The 16,459-nt window shown below is 55.0% G+C and overlaps 1 protein-coding gene across 1 annotated transcript; it reads left to right on the forward strand.

Moving 5' to 3' along the window:
* Nucleotides 1-10,310: 10,310 nt before the first annotated feature.
* HES1 (hes family bHLH transcription factor 1) lies at nt 10,311-12,205 on the forward strand. Its single transcript, XM_032698489.1, has 4 exons — nt 10,311-10,429; nt 10,509-10,604; nt 10,686-10,773; nt 11,466-12,205. The coding sequence occupies exons 1-4, from the start codon at nt 10,322-10,324 to the stop codon at nt 11,948-11,950; spliced, it is 777 nt and encodes a 258-aa protein (XP_032554380.1). The 5' UTR covers nt 10,311-10,321; the 3' UTR covers nt 11,951-12,205.
* Nucleotides 12,206-16,459: the final 4,254 nt, after the last annotated feature.

The following is a 16,459-nucleotide window of genomic DNA, read 5'->3' on the forward strand; positions in this document are numbered from 1 at the left end:
GGATTGTTAATGGGCTCTGCTGCCTGCAGCCAGCCCTTCAGGGCATCCTGCCTCCCACACCGAGAGGGGACATGGTGGGATGGAATGGGATGCGATGAGATGGGATGGGATGGGATGCCTGGCTCACTAGCAGGCTGTGTAAATCTCAGCTTCCCAGGCGGGGCAGGTCTGTAAACCACAGCAGCTTCAGCACCAGGTTTATACGCTCACCTTTACAACAGGCAAATTGACAGATTACGCTGTGTACACAGACTGTGTAAACTGCTGGTGGTGCTGCCGATGCCCCTCACCGGGCGCCAGTGGGTGCGCAAACCTCTCTGTGGGAACAGGAGGGAAACAGGGGGGACCTGCCAGTGATACAGCCCAGGGTGAGCCTGGTGTGCTCCCACATACCCTGTTCCCTCTGCCTCAAGGGCAGGCCTGGAGAAAAGCAAGGGGGGGCGCATTGATTTAAGATGTGAGAAGGTCAAAAGTTTTCTTGAGCGGAGTTGCTATCACAACACCAAACACTTCATCCCCCTTTTTATCTGCTCCAGTATTTATTGTCCATGAGCAAATACTTGTGTTTTTATAAATTCCTTTAGAGTGAATCACCCTTCTCCTGTTTAAACCAGCAAAGACCACATCAAACAGTATCACTCCATCTAGAATTAATCATTAATTTGAAGTATTTGACAATTTTTTGCCAGCATTATTTTTTCCTCTCCCCAATTAATAAAGGTTAAGCCTCGGTACCAACATTTTTAAAGGACACTCAGTGCAGAGTTGTGTTGCTGGGAGCTCATGACCTGAAACCCAGCACAGGCAGCACAGGCACAGAGATGCAGGTCTGCACCTGGCTTTCAGGCAGGTAGAAGTGGCCTCACTGCTGCCTGCACATAGCGTGGAGCAGGCAGCTGAGCTGTCGCGCTGCCTGGAGCAGCCCTGGGACACTCCCTCAAATGGGGAGCATGTGTGTAGGGGCTGATGTTAGAAGCCTTTTCATTCTAGGAAAGCACAGAAAGGCTGATCTTGTCTAGAGGATTGTAAAAAGCGATGAAGTCTTCCTCTGCCTTCTTTCACTGCAGCCTCTTCATCTGAAACACAACTTCAGATCAGGCCAAAATCTGATCTCAGATGCATGCATGTGGCTTCTATCCACTTGAGATGGAACCCAGCCTCTAAACATCACATTTTGTACTTTGGTTTTGGTTTAAGTCTCAGGCATGTGTTTTGCTAGGACACTGCATTTCATTTTAAAATTACTTTTGACAAGGCCTTATGGTTCATGAATTCCTGCATGCCAGGTCCTGCAACACTCATCCCAGATCTGCTGGCCTCTTCAGAGGCACCAAATCGGGGTGGTTTTGCTTCCCCTTCACAAACAAGCCATGAAACAACTTTGATTTTCCAATGTCTTTGTAGAAGGGCATTTTCCTGTCATTCTATTACAGCCCTTGGATGGTTTGCAATCCAGCTTCCTTGGATGCTCTGCTATTTAGAGAGTATGGCTGGTTGGTAAGTCCTGTGGCATTGGTTCTTGCTTTCAAATGAACAGGTAAAATGTATAAACACGCAATGGCATATGATGAAAGGCATGAATATAAACATGAATGGCACATACAGCCTGCTGAACACAAATAACACACAGGAGAAGGAAAGATCAGGCATGGTAAGCTCACCACACCAACACTACCCAGGCAGGCTGAAGGAGCTCTGGGTCTCTGGCATTTAATGAGTACATTTGTCTATTAATCTGGTACTGAAGGGAACTAAACAGAGGCAAGCTTGGGATCTTTTGGCATGGTTTTCACATTGGAACACTCCACTCCACTGTGATCCTTCAGCTCCCCTTGCTGAAACAAGGTGTTCTCCAAGTGCCTACAACAGATGTGCTCTGAGTCCACAGGTGCCTTCCGCTCTGAGAAGAAAGCAGGGACAAACTCCTGGGCATGCAGCACAAGTAGCCTCTTTGAGTTCTTTCCTTGTCCTCTCCTGTCTGTGGCATCCAGGGTGTTTATGTCACAGGGGACAGGGAAGCCACCACTGTGTGCTGCAGCTCGTGCTGCTCAGGAGTGTAATGGCATGGTGACGGGCAAGGCATGAGCACTGTTTTCTTACCTCTTCAGCAGTGAAATTGCAGAGTTGGCTCGCCTGTCGTAAAGCCAATAACAAGGGTTGTTGCTTGTCTGGGAGGCAGCCACCTGCCAAACACTCCCCAGATTTACAACAGAAGGCCCCCATTTTATTGCAGGGCAGCAGCAGAGAGAGCAGGGCAAAGCACTCCGTAAAAACGGACTGGGCCACTGTAGCATCCCTGCAGCGAGCATCCCTGCCCACTCTGGCTGCTGGCATTTCTCCACCAGGTTTATCACTGTATCAGCCATGTGAATACACCTTTTTTATGGCATTAGCCTTTTAGTGGACTTTTTGAAAGACAATGATGGGCCTTTGAAGGTTTGGCTGATCCTATTTCCTGTATGCTCCTGAGCCTTGTACACATTTAAATTTGACTTGTTAACTTTATAAGGTATTTCAGGCTTGTATTGTACTGAAATTGGCTGGGATCTCAATATCTCCCTTATTCCCACGTACTTTATTCTTAGAAATGCTTTGTAGTCATGTTATTGCTGTTGGGAGGTTTGGCTTTAACAGCCTCCAATAAAGATATGAGCCTGCGAAAGGGCACCAGTAGCCCAAGATTATTCAAAAGCAGCAACAGAAGCACAGGTGCCTGTTGTTTGCAGGGCCTCTTACTCTGGGCAGCAGGAGCCAGCCCCAGCTCCAGCAGCCAGCATAGCAGTGGGCAGGCAGCAGGCAGGGCTCCTCACTCCCTGGAGAAAAGGACACAATCCTGCAAAAAATCCTGCAGCACAAGCTGGGCATGCTTGGAAAGCAGCAGGCTGCAAAAGATCCCTTTGCTGGTTTTATTTGCTGCTGCTTCACACAGGGCTGAGGCCTCGCCAGTGCTCAGGCAGAAGCACTAACCCCTTCCTTTCATTACCAATATTCCCTGTTCACCTCCCCAGGTCCTCCCTGTGCTTTTTACAGCCCTGCAGTCACACTGCCGTCAACTAGCACTGATGTGAAGCCTCCCAGTCCCCTGCAGATGTCCCCCATTTTTGGCTCTATATTCTCTCTTTACATTTTGTAATATTAAAAAATTGCATTTGCATGAGCCTAGGCTTGTTACTCTCATTTCCATGTCACTCCTGGAGGATTCCTGCCTGCCCGTGTGCTCCCAGGCAGCCTTCTGAGGCAGCCGATGACAACACTGCCCTTCATTGCAGGGAAGGAAGGACGAGGCCCTTGAAATCTCATTTCAGGACATTTCATCATGTGAAAATAAATGTCATTTAATACGACATTCTAGATTACTTATCAAATAATGATCTGCCTCTTAATGCCTAGACTTCTGGAATCAGTGCAAATTAAATGTACTTGCAAATGTATTTATTCATTACACTTAGCAATTAACGCATGATTTAAGCAATTCAGCTCTAAATTATCCCCTTGTTTATAAAACAACAACATCCTCTGAAGGATAATGTTTTGTATTACAGCAATTAGTAACACATCAGTTCTTGACTAGCTTGTAAAAGATCTCATATTGGTTCATATGGGAATGATTCTCCAGTGTGATCTCCAGCACCGGGGCATGCACATAGCTCTGGACCAGCACATGTGCAGACGTGCACAACCAAAGCAAATGGAGTACGCACAGGAGTTTTCCAAAAATCCCACCCCTTGCTAACACATGTCAATGGCCAAGAAGCTAATGGAGAGTTTTGGCTGCACATCAGCAAGTGGAAGAGGAAAAATAAGGGAGAAACCACTCCATCCCAGCATACACCCTGCTCTGCTGTCCTAAGTGTGCTAATTGAGGACTTCAGATCCGCACCTCCCACGTCAGGTCTAATCGCCCTGGGCAGAAAAACAAACAAAAATCCACCGTCTCTGTGTCCCCCTGGCACGCCTCCCCGGATCGCCTCACCTGCCATCACGGCTGAGCTCTGCCGTAATTGAGGTGGCTCTCCAGGACTGCCGCAGGCAGGAGGCAGGGCAGGATCCGGCTCCGCAGGGAGGCGGCAGGGACAATGCTGAGAGTGCACTGCCATGCACCTTAGCACCGTGCCCTGCTCCCTACCCACGTGTTTGAAGCCGTGTGTCTGCTTGAGGTCGGTAATACTAATAACATGCGATCATCCTGATACTCTTGATAGAGCTAAAGGACTAATTTTAGCTTTCCTATCACCTTGGATAATGAATATTGATTTTAGCAATACAACATTCAAATTATGCATACATTTCAATATTAGTGAGATAGGCTAATTCTCTCCATAACGCTGCCAAGCTAAACCAAAACTGAAGACACTGGGGAGACCAGGCACCAAGTGCTACTGATTCATCGTACCCTGGATTTATCAGGGTCCATCTACTTATACCTCAAGAAAGACGCTGGCTGTGCAAAGGCTCCGTTCTGCAGTAGGAAAGTGCTGCACCATGAAGTATCCTGTGTTTTCTTGAATAAATGGATATGGGAATAATGGGAGGGCTGGCAAGTTGTGACCGATCCCTTCTGTCAAAGGGAAATGACTGGTGTCCCAAGGGCGCCCGGACCAGGCCACGCCAGGGGGGCTGAGACCTCTGGCACACAGCCCCCTGTCCTGGCTGTCCTGCCCACACTGCTTCAGCTGAGCTTCCCAGCCCAAGGCAGGGCTGCCTGTCGCAGCACCTCCCAAAGGTTCCAAATATTTTCTTGCTGTATCATTGCAGTTGCCAGGGTTTTGAGGATAACATGCGGTGTACACACCACCCTCTTTGATACCAATTCATGGCATCAGGAGAAGAGATGGCGATCAACTGGTGAATTTAACAGAAACCTCCATGGCAGTGATCAGTCCAGGCTGCTTTCTTGGACTGACTCATGCCAAGGAGAAGGAATTGTGTTGGAAAATATGATTGATCACTCTGCAGAGGAGCACAGACAGTACAGTCAAGGGCTGGCCCTGTGGGATTCATGAGTCCACAGTCGGTGAAGGTTGAGTCCCCAGGGAGCCACATGCCATGGCTCCCACCTGCCCTTGGCTGTAGGCGCCAGCAGGGCCAGGGGAAGAGGGCAGAGGGGGCACAGACAAGGGCTTGTGTGCTGGGAATTTGAGGGCACGCTGACGCACCCAGCCACAATCTCCCTGTGCCAGGGACGGCTGGCAAGGCTCCCATTTCGCCACACTCCCGCCCACATCTTCCCACCCCCTGGCTGCACCAACCCAGCTGTGCACAGCTGGGCTGTAAACCACACTGCTGGTCTGATCTGACTTTAAAGTCATGTTCTGGAAAAGCCTGCAGGGCTTCCTGCAGCCACAGCACGTCAGGGATCACACCAGTGCTGCAGCAACACGGCTGAAGACTGGACTCAGGATGTGTAGCTGATGCACATCCACCTTCATCTGGAGGCTCTCAAGAGGGTTGCTTTTGCTCTGTGTTTGGGACAGGGGCATTTTCTGTGCCAGTGAGCTCTCACACCTCCTTCAGCCTCACCATTGCCAAACTCAGAGTATTTTCATGTATGCACCCCTGCTTCACAGCTTGCAGACTCTTTCCATTCCCTGCAAGCACGCAAGCACCACAGTTTCAGCCCAGAGACAGCAGCCTCAGGCAGAAACACAAGAAGGATCTTAAAAAATAAATAACTCATCTCTCACTGCCAACACCTCCCACCACACAGGGAGAGGATGAAACCCAAGATGCTCCTTCTCCCCTCTGGAGCATGGCAATGACTGCACATTTATTTCTGGTTCTCAGGGGCTCAGCTGTATGTCCCTCTGCCTGGAGCTCCTGTATCTTGCCAAAGATACTGGCTGTTGTGCTGGAGAGAGACTGCCCTGTCACAGCTAGCAGACTGCGAATCAGTGGTGAACACCAGTCATGTCTCATGAAAAGAACATCTCTAAGAGAAGGGTACAAGGCAGCTCGCAACCTTTGGCTGGCAGTGGCAGTGCCAGACACAGGGCCAAGCCCTGCAAGCAATTTAGGGATTTTCCCAGTGCTTGTTCCCAGCTGCAACACCTACCAGCACCCAGCCCTCACGGCCAGTGGAGGACTAGGCTGGAGCCAGGGCTCTGAAAGGGCACACAGGGCAAAGCTGGGGCTGCACCATTTCATGCCCATAAGCACATGTGGCTGTTCCAGCCCAACCAGCAATCTCTGAAGTAACACCGTGGGTATCAGGAAGGGAATTCCCATCCACATGGGTGGCATTTCACAGCTGCCAAAATGCCCTTCCCGCCAGCTCCCCAGCAGCGTTTCCTTGGTTCAGCAGGATAGGAGCCTGCCAAGAGGAATCAGCTTAGCAAGAGATCCAGGTACCCTGGCTCTTGTCCCAGAGCCCTTCTCGGCACAGAGCCGTGCTCCAGCCTGGGCTGGGATGGGATGGGGAGATGAAAATGGTTGTTCAGTGGTTTTTCCTTAGTGACTCTGGAGTTTCTCGGACTTGCGCTTTGCTGCCCGAGCAAAGCCTTGGCCACTTCATCCCACAGTTTTCTGCACCATTCCCAGGGATGCCTCCTTGGTTGTGTGGGCAACAGAACAAAGGGCACCAGTTCCTGGAGCCCAGGATGACCCCCTCCATGCAGGGGGTGTCACCGCAGAATGGCCAGAGCTCCCACACACCCAGCCTGACTCACACAGTGAGAAATAAAAGGAATAAACACTTCAGCCTCCCCTCTGCAGTGGCAGCCGGGGAACAGCTGAAAGAACTCCTGTGGAGCAGCTGCCACACAGCATGTCTGCCAGTGCTGGGATCCTGGGTCTCAGCAGGTCCTTGGGAAATGGGTACCCAGTGGAAAGAGGGCAGAACCAGCGATAAAACAGTGCTGCTCCCTTAAAACCAGCTGCTCCTGCCATCAAGGGAGCCAGGCAGTGACACTGCTGCACAAAAGCTGCCCCCTTTACTACAAGGACCTGGTGTGTAGGAAAGCAACGCCCATGAAAGCTTTGCTTTATCTAGGGAGCTATGTCAGGAAATCAGTCTGAAAGTGACCTTGTCCCAAAGGTCTGGCAAACGTTTATAGAGAAGAAATAAATCCAGAAACCTGCACTCAAAGCTTCTGAGATCACCCCTCCCAAGGGAGCCGGTTGGGTATGGATTGCACAACAGCTTCTGGGACGGGAACTACGAGTGGGGGCATGTGTGCAGGGCTGCCCAGAGGAGACACCTGTGCCAGGGACGTGTTCCTGAGACGCAGTACTTGTTTTCCAGTCTTCAGGGTGGTGACAACTCTGAGCTGTGGCCAGGATAGGTTTTCAGCCTGTGACCCAAAGAGGAAAGGCTTGGTGTGCCATTCCTGGGATCCAGCTTGTAACCCAGTTCTTACAAGCAACTTGGTTTCTATTTTCTGTATTTTCTAGGATCCTTCAAGCTTTCGATATTAAGACTCTTGGACCTCTAGAAGCGCATTTTGCTCATCTTGGCTGCTTCCTAAAGGACCAGAGAGCAGGCACGGCCAGCCCTGCCACCTCCTCCGTGCCACACCAGCAGCGGCATCCTATTTTATTCCTTCCCCCCACCACGCCCCGGGCCCATGCCCAGGACTAGTCTAAATTTTCTTGCCAACACATTTTTCTTCCAAGATGTTCTGCCAATCAGTAACGCCCTAATGCGCTATCTAAAGGTTCTTCCCAAATGTGCTTTGGACAACTCCCAGTTTGCAATCCAACATGACTGCTGGAGCAAACAAAAAAAAACAGTTCAGGAGGACTGCGGGACAAGGGACACCCCAGTCCCCGGGGCAGCCCCTTATTCTCAGGGTTTCACCTCCCCCTCGACACCTCTTTCACAAGGAAAGGCAGGACTGGAGATGCCCAGAGGATCTGTTGCAGGTCCCCTCAACAGTTACAAACCCCTTCACCACCTCCTTACAGCCTAAACTTGGCCTCACCACTTCATTTCCAGAGACATCCTTCCATGGAAATCCTCCCCTTCCTCTCCTGATCCCTGGGGAATTCACAAGTATACGTGCTTCCGCTCGGGGATCACAACCCTCGCACATGTAAAGCATTTCACAGCAGCAGGCAAGCGGAGGAGGAGATGTGGAGCGGGGACACCAGTGTCACTGCCTCCTGCTGCCCCGTGCAGCCCTCGGCCGATGGATCTAAGAAAGCTCCACAGAAGCAGACGCTTTTGGAGGCCCTGTTCCCCACAGCCTCCTCGCTCACCTCAGAAGCAAAACCCTCCCGACGGGCTCTGCAGCGGGCAGGGGCTGGGCTGCGGCAGGGAGGGAGTGCAGCAAGGGAAGCTGCTGCCAGGAATTTCCCAGGTCCCTGGAGTGGGCGAGCGCTGGCAACCCCTAATGACAGCCTGTTATCGCTGCCTGTCCCACTCTCATCCCCCAGAGTCACCGACCTGTTGCCGGCAATTACAGGCGGCTTGCAGCTCCTCGGCTACCACAAACATAGACATAATTGCAGCCTGTTCTCACTTCGGCCGGGAGGGACCGGGCTACCCAGCTCTGAATTTCCTCATCCCTTTGCAAATCTCCGCAGGAGGGAGAACACCAGCTCAGTAATTGTGAGCACTTTCCTCCCTCCCAATATACACAAATATCAGCACTAGAAGAAATATTGATCCAGCAGAGAACTTTTTAGGCTCTCCAAAAATGTACTGCAGTTTTCATGTTAATCCGTTGTCTCCAACTAACCCACGAATATGACTGGGAAAAGGCTTTTCGGCAATGACTTCCCAGTGCAGTCTCGATCCTTTCCTTGCTCGGGTTTGTCCGGCTGTCCAGCTAGTTGAAGCTTACGTCGAATACTGCTCATCTGAAGTTAAACCTTACACGCTGAAGGCTGTTCTTTGTTTTTAAATAAAACAGCTTGTGGCTCTATCAAGGAGCTGAAAGAAAGCCTGGATTTGTACTTTTCCACAGTTTTAAACATGACACTCTCCCTTTTATTTATTTTCCTTTTTTTAAACTCTGAAGGCTCAGCAGGCAAGCCTCTGCAGGGACGAGGGCTTTGCACCGGTGAGATCTGCAAACATGTCTCTTCTTTCTTGAACTTTATTTTTCTCACGGTCTCTGAAAAGGCGAGATCGGATGATACGTGTGGGATTGGCCCTGTACAGGTGCAGATCAGGTACAGGAGGAGGTGGAAAAACATTACTGTGTATACTCGGGGAAAAAAAAAAAAAAAAAAAAAAAAAGAAAAAAAGGAGAGAGAGAGAGAGAAAGAAAGAACGAGTGAGCACATTTTTGAATAGGCCAGGTCTAGTTCTTGGCAGGATGACTCGGGCTTAGCTGGCAGACTATGGGAATAGGAGTGTGAGAAAGTCAGTCAAGCGGAGGGGAAAAAAAGGATTCAAGTCCCCAGGCAAAATACTTTTTTTTTTTTTTAAAGTAACCCACAAACTGTCCAAACCAGCCGGCAGTAGCAGCAGCGCCGAGGACAGGCACCTCCCTGCGGTTTCGCCTGTGCCCCGCGATGTCAGCGCACGCACCACTGCATCTGCAGCCGCGCCAACAGCCCGGCGTGCGAGCCCGGGGAGCGGAACCCACAGTGGCGGCTGCCCCCGGTCTTGCGTGTGCCACCGCACACCTGCCCCGTGCCCCGTGCTCTGTGCCCCGCGCCCCGCGCTCCCCCGGGCACCGGCCGTGCCCAGCCCCGGCCACACCTGCGGGAGGGCAGCGGCAGCACCACGTGGCAATGCCCGGGCTGCCTTGGGGACACCCGGGCGGCCCTGGGGAGTCCCGGGCGGCCGCGGCAACGCTGCGGGCCCAGTGTCAGGACGCAGCCCCGCCGCGCACCCCGCAGTTCAGCAGCAGCCCCCACACACAGTAGCTGCTCATCCGGCCACCACAGCCGGGCCCGGCCCGCCCTGTCCCGGCCATCACCCCGGAGGGCCGCGGCCCCCCACGGCGCAGCCCGCCCCGGGGGCCGGCGGTCCCCGAGGGGGAGCGGGCGGGGCCGCGCCTGCCACGGGCGCCAATTAACCCGGTAATTAGCGCGGCGCTCCCCGCGCCCCCCCCCGCGGGCGGTGCCCAAGGGGTTAAACCGCGGCCGCCCGCCCCGCGCCATTGGCCGGCGGCCGCCGCGCGGCGCGCAGCCAATGGGCGGGCGCCGTCCACGAGCGGGGCCGCGTGCGGGCGGCGCCCATTGGCTGGGCGCGAGTGTGGGAACGGCGGCGGGGGACGTTTCACACGAGCCGCGCGCGTGCGGCGCGCGCTATATAAGTAGGGGCGGCCAAGGGCGCGCGGCACCCGCGCCCCGCCGGCCCCGCCGCGCACGGCACGGCCCCGCACGGCCCCCCCGCCGCCGCCCCGGCGCCTCTCCCCGGCGGCGCAGGATGCCGGCCGACCTGATGGAGAAGAGCAGCGCCTCGCCGGTGGCCGCCACCCCCGCCAGCGTCAACGCGACGCCCGACAAGCCGAAGACGGCGGCGGAGCACCGCAAGGTAAGGGCGGCCGGGCTGGGCTGGGCTGGGCAACGCCGTGCGGAGCCGCGCCGGGCGCTGACCGCCGCCTCTCTTGCAGTCCTCTAAGCCGATCATGGAGAAGCGGCGGCGGGCACGCATTAATGAGAGCCTGGGACAGCTGAAGACGCTCATCCTGGACGCGCTGAAGAAGGATGTAAGCGGAGGGGGGCCGGGGCGGGGGACGCGGGGGGAAACGAAGTTGCCGGGCCGGTCTGAGCCCCGCCTGTTCCCGCAGAGCTCCCGGCACTCCAAACTGGAGAAGGCCGACATCCTGGAGATGACCGTGAAGCACCTGCGGAGCCTCCAGCGAGCCCAGATGACCGGTGAGTCCCGGGAGGGAACGGGGAGGGGAAGTGGGGAGTCTGCATCCCGGGGGCTGGGGGCATCGCACTCTCTGTCTGCATCCTCGGTAGGGAGGGTAACAGGCACCCGGCTTTGCACCTGCATCCTCCGGGAATGATGGAGGCTACCGTGTTCGGTACCTGTATTCTTGGTACAAGGAGCCAGTAGCTCACCACCTTATCCTGAGTACTGTGAGACTTAGTTCTGTTACTGAGGTGGATGGTGAGGGGCAGCATGATCTATACTTGTATTCATAGTACAGAAGAGCTGGGGGATGCTGTCTGCATCCCCCGTTCTGGAGGGCACTGGGAGGGCTGCAATAACAGCTTGAGCTGTGCTCCCCCCATGGTTCTGTTTTGGGGGTGTGGGAGGCACAAGAGCCTCTGGGGGAACTGTTTCCAACCGGGATCCCTGGAATATAGGGACATAGCAGGACTCTTGGGAATTTTCTGTTCCCCATCTGAGTCCCTTATGCTGGTGGATTTGGTAGTAGAGGGGTTGTGCCCTCCATCCGAATTCTTGGCACCTTGGGCACACAAGACACACTGCCAGAGAGACTGCTTTCCCCACTTGGATTCCTGGCTCAGAGGGGCTGTAGGATGCAATGCCAGTGGGCTGCTCACCCATGTTCTCTGTGGAGCCTGCTGACCCCTGTGTTCCTCTCCTCCCACAGCCGCACTGAGTACAGACCCCACAGTGTTGGGCAAGTACCGCGCCGGCTTCAGCGAGTGCATGAACGAGGTGACGCGGTTTCTCTCCACCTGTGAGGGCGTCAACACCGAGGTGCGCACCCGGCTCCTGGGCCACCTGGCCAGCTGCATGACCCAGATCAACGCCATGAACTACCCTGCACCCCCTCCACCACCCCCTCTGCCACCAGCTGCAGCCTTTGGGCCACCCCTGGTGCCACCGGGCAGTGGTGCGGGGCCGCTCCCAGGCATGCCCTGCAAGCCAGGTGCCGATGCAGCCAAGGTGTATGGTGGCTTCCAGCTGCTGCCGGCTTCCGATGGGCAGTTTGCCTTCCTCATCCCCAGCACTGCCTTTGCTCCTGGGGGAGCTGTGCTGCCTCTGTATGGCGGCCCACCCACAGCTGCCACTGCCGCCTCGCCACCAGGCCCACCACCCGGCACAGCCGACTCGGTCTGGAGACCCTGGTGAGGGTGGTGGGCACCGGACTGGACTTGGCTCTGCACCCCGTGCTGCTGGCACGGCTGTACATAGGTTATATGTTCATATTGGATTGTGCCTTTGTACCATAGCACTCCCTTGACGGTGTTTCGTGTTTTACACGAGATCTTTTTTTCCCTTTCCTTCCCTTCCTTATGTGACGCCAAAGATTGGTTTTTTTTTGTTTCTTTTTGAATGCTCGTAAAATAAAATTTCCCTTCCATTTTGGAAGGCCTTTGGAGATAAGTTAGAGTTCTAGCATGTGTGCATAGGAGGGAGCCCAGCTCCTGGCTGCCTGTGGATCATGCTGCTCCAGGGCTGCCTTGTCCTCGACAGGCTAGAGCTGTCACTCAGCCCCTCTGTCCGCTCTGTCTTGTGAAATCACCTGGCCCTTCTCCCTACCCCAAAGCAGATGTAATTACTGCTTCTTTGGGAACAGCTCAATTGATCAGACTTGTTAAAAAGAGCTTGTATTTGCAGAGTTGGTGAATGTTCTGAGGGAGATACCTCCACTCTGTTCCTGGCTCCTCTGCTGATGGAGTTAGAGTAGCTGTGGTAAAGAGAGACAGATTCAGCTGCCTGGGTGAGCCTCCTGCCCTGGACCTGGAGGAGCAGGCTGCGGTGTAAATCACAAATGACTCCAGTCAGTTGATTGAGAGAGCAGTGCCTGCCAGCTTCTCGTGTTACAAAAGCAGTGTGTCTCCACAGGACAAGCCTGACATGAGTGCTCCTGGCTGACGGGCTGCAGCAGGCGCTGGGCACCACCTCCACCTGGACTTAAAAGCATAGAGCTGTTCCCGGCCCTGAGCACCAGCCAAGCTGTGCTTGATGATTAATGCTCTGCATGTGGTTTTGATAGAGTTGGGCATTTCCTCTGCTGTTCTATGGAAAACACGTGGCCAAGGGAGTGATGTGAGGCTGTGAGGACTATCTGTATAATTATGAGCTGCAGCTGACCCCTGTGACTTGGGGATGCCCCATTTCCAGGCAAGATGCAAGCCCTAGATAGCAGTGAGCAGCAGTCTCAGGTTACAGCTTGCATTGCCCTTCTCAACAAGTCTTAACTCAGAGCGGACAGCTTAAAAATGTGCCAGGATCCACTGGGGTTTCCTTCCAAATCCTGCTGCAAAAGCTTGTTGGATTTTGTCTGGATCAGCCAGGTGCTTGACTGTATCCAGGTGCTAGGGAAATGAAAGCTGGGGAGAGTGTGAGACCAGACGGATTAAACCTGCTGGGGTTTGACTGCCCAGCTTTCCTCCCTGCTCCCTGTAAAGAACACATTCTCCTGATCTGAAAGTACTTCTGCGGATGTATTTTGGAGAGGGGTGGTGCATGCCTGGGATTTCTCTCTGCAGGGTGTACTGATGAAGCTGCAGCCAGCGGCAGTTTTTTTTTCAAAGGGGCTGATCTCCCTGGGATGAGCTTTCCCTTCTCTGTCTCCCAGCATCTTGGTGGCCTGCCTGCATTGCCACCCTCACAGAGGCATCTCACAGCCAGGTTTAGGGTGCAAGGCTTGGGAATACTGGATTTGCTGTCCCAAGGCAGGTGTGTAGGCATACAGGCTGAGCTTGCCTTCCCTTCCAGCAGCCATAGTGTCACTTTTCTGCACTGGAGGTACCGAGGGTAGGACTGAGCCCACTTTGTGTTCAGAGAAGTGCTCACAGGACCTGTCTTGGAATTGCATCAGACCAACTCCTGCTGCTGGATGGCCTGTGTGGAGCTGATGTAGATCAGTAAAGCATCACCTGTAAGAGTGAAGGCTGTTCCAGCTGAGCAGCGTCTTCCTTTTCTGCTGAAGCAGTTGGTTTGGAAAGCACATTAGAAAAAAGACTTTGCTGTAGGCTAATGGAGAACACACAGCAGATCCAGGAGTGAAAGACAAGATGAACCTATTTGCTAATGGAGTTTAAATAGCCTAGTATAAAGCAGATATGGCATGCTTGGACCGGTTTCTCCAAAGCTTTCTGTGTTTACTCTATCCCACAGCCTGTTGACATGAGAGCTCTGCTTGAGTTTGTGAGCTATAAGGGGATCAGAGCAATTCCCAGGAGCTGTGCTCTTGGTGCCAGTTCACTGAGCCCATGACAAATTGGGATGACAAATGCAGGCTGTGGGTCTGTAGATCATTGTGTGTGGGAATTGCCCTTCAGGTGCAGCAAGTGCCTTCAAACTGGTGCTGTGGGATGATTAGGCAAGGGGAAGGGAGAGAGGGGGGTGTCAGGGAAGGGACAGGGCTGAGCTGTGACCCTGCAGGGGACTGTGCAGGACAGGTAGAAAAAGAAACCTAAGTGCTGCCAGATGGGCTGCAGCTCCCGTTGGCTTCCCTGCATACTTTGCTGAGCCCTTGCTGAGCCCTGTGTGCCAATGGAGAGGACCCTGGGAAGGGGCTGGAGCCAGGTCTGTCCCTCTCATGACCACTCTTGGGTTGGTAGGCACTTTGCCACAATCTGGTGGGTGCATTTGCAGCCCAGAGAGTGCAGTGCTCCATCCCTGCCTACAGCGCACCTGCACGGGAGTCTGTGGGCAGGGGGCTTTGCTTGCCTCCCCCAGCACCCTGCCTTGCCCCCCACTCACCACAGAGCTTACAGTCCCGGCTGTCCCTTGCATCCCTGCAGCTCCCTTCCATCCGCCGCTGCTGCCGTCCCGGGAAACCTGTCATTAAAGTCAATTAACTTTTCCCACACTCCTCGTGAGCGGCGCGAAAGCCCCTCCTTGCTTCCTCCTTGGCTTTTAAGTGCTACCATATGGCACAGGCCCCCGCGCCCCCCCCCCCCCCCCACGCCCGCCCTGCCTTTGATTCCAGCCAGACAGCCGGAGCTTTATGATTTAAGCCGGGAGAGCCCTCGTACCAAGCCCTGGGCCGCTCTGCGGCCAAGGTGGTTTTTTTAGCAGGCAAGGCTGTTTTCTGGCAGGAAATGAATAGCTCCCAGATGAGCTCAGGAACCTGAGAGGTCGTGAGAAAGGAGCGAACCCCCGGCGCGGTGGCGGGCTGCCAGCGGTGTGGGGAACGCGGGAGGGAGCGCGGCTGCTGCCGCCGGCACACGAGTCCGACCCGGCCCCCGCTGGCAGGCGGCGAGGCCGAACGCCGGCAGCCCGTGGCCGAACGCCGGCAGCCTGTGGCCGGACGCCGCCCGCACGCCGCGGACGGGACCCGGCCCTGCGGCGGCACAGCCCCCCGGCCGGCTGCCCCGAACCATCGTCCTCGCTCATGCCAAGGGCCCGCAGCCGGCGGCTGACCTTGGGCTGGGATCCAGGCACCCGGCCCGAAGGGAGTGTGGGATGGTGAAAAAAGCAGCCTGGCAGCCGGGTTAGGATCTGGGGGAGCAAGGCAGGAGCTGTGGGGGTGCCAGGGCACGAGTGCCCCAGGACCAGCGCTGCAAACCTCCCCGGCAGCTGCATGCCACAGGGTGTGTAAGCAGGCTGGGGTGGCTGGATGCTGTGGGGGCCAGGATGCTCCAGTCCCGTGGCTCCCAGCCGGGACATACAGCCCAGCAGTGGGACCAGACCCGACAGCCCGTGGCTCTGGCTTGTACCAGCACCTCGAGTCCAGCACCCGCCTCTGCTCTGCCGCTGCCCCTGGGGCAGTGAAGGGGACCTGTGATTTACAGGGGTGACATGTGTTTTACTTAAAACAAGTCAAACAAAAGCCTGGCTTGTTTTGCGGAGCACAGACTTCCTGGGGGGGTCAGCCCAGACAAATGACTCCGCTCCCATTTAGAAAACATTCTCGGCCATGCCATCAGCTGGTCCTGGGAATGGCTGGGACAATCATCTTCCTTTCCCAGCCTCTGTGGCAGGAGTGATATCTGATGTCTCTGCCCCAGCAGAGCTGTGCCCCAGGGGTACCAGCTACCCGTTCCAGTGCCTTACATATGTCCAAGGATCTGATCCACGCAGGTCACAGCTTCTGGACCGTTCTCCTGTACAGCCATATCTTAGCCCTGCGCTGACGCCCACAGTGAGCACTGGGAGGAGGCTGGGGGCACGTGTTCTTTGTGTTGGCACCACAGTGAGGGTGACAAGGGGGCTGTGTGGCACCGAAGGGGTGAGGGGCTGGAGAGGGCCTGACCCTGGTGTGTTTGCCGAGGAGGGTGCAGGGGCAGCAGGGCAGGGCAGAGGTGTGTTGCTGAAGGACAGCCATGGAGATAGGGCTGCTTGCAATCTGTAATGATTAAGAAGCTGCTCTCAGACGGGGTTTATTGCCAATAAAGCCAGCTCAGCACAACTGTAGGGGCATTAACCCTTATCTGCCTGGCGTGATAACAGCCCTGGGCTTTGCCTTCCGGCCCAAGGAGGACAAACACCCACAGCAGGGCACGGCACAGACTGCACCATGTCACCCTGAGGACACAGCTGACATCCTGCGTGGGTGGGACACACCACCCCAGCGCGTCCTCCCAAAGCTCCTGGCCCCAGCTCCCTCCGCCTGCTGCCCTCTACACAGGGGTGAGCAGCAGGAGCCCAGCCGCAGGGGTGAAGGGTCTGTGCCCGAACTCCCAA

This window comes from Chiroxiphia lanceolata, chromosome 10, assembly GCF_009829145.1.
Source record: "Chiroxiphia lanceolata isolate bChiLan1 chromosome 10, bChiLan1.pri, whole genome shotgun sequence".
NCBI classification, from domain to species: domain Eukaryota; kingdom Metazoa; phylum Chordata; class Aves; order Passeriformes; family Pipridae; genus Chiroxiphia; species Chiroxiphia lanceolata.

Excerpts from the sequence above, each read along its gene's own strand:
- HES1 (XM_032698489.1), top strand. The coding sequence starts at position 10,322 with ATGCCGGCCGACCTGATGGAGAAGAGCAGCGCCTCGCCGGTGGCCGCC. Across the intron at positions 10,605-10,685 it reads TGGACGCGCTGAAGAAGGAT|AGCTCCCGGCACTCCAAACT; the intron begins GTAAGCGGAGGG and ends CTGTTCCCGCAG. Across the intron at positions 10,774-11,465 it reads CCAGCGAGCCCAGATGACCG|CCGCACTGAGTACAGACCCC; the intron begins GTGAGTCCCGGG and ends CTCCTCCCACAG.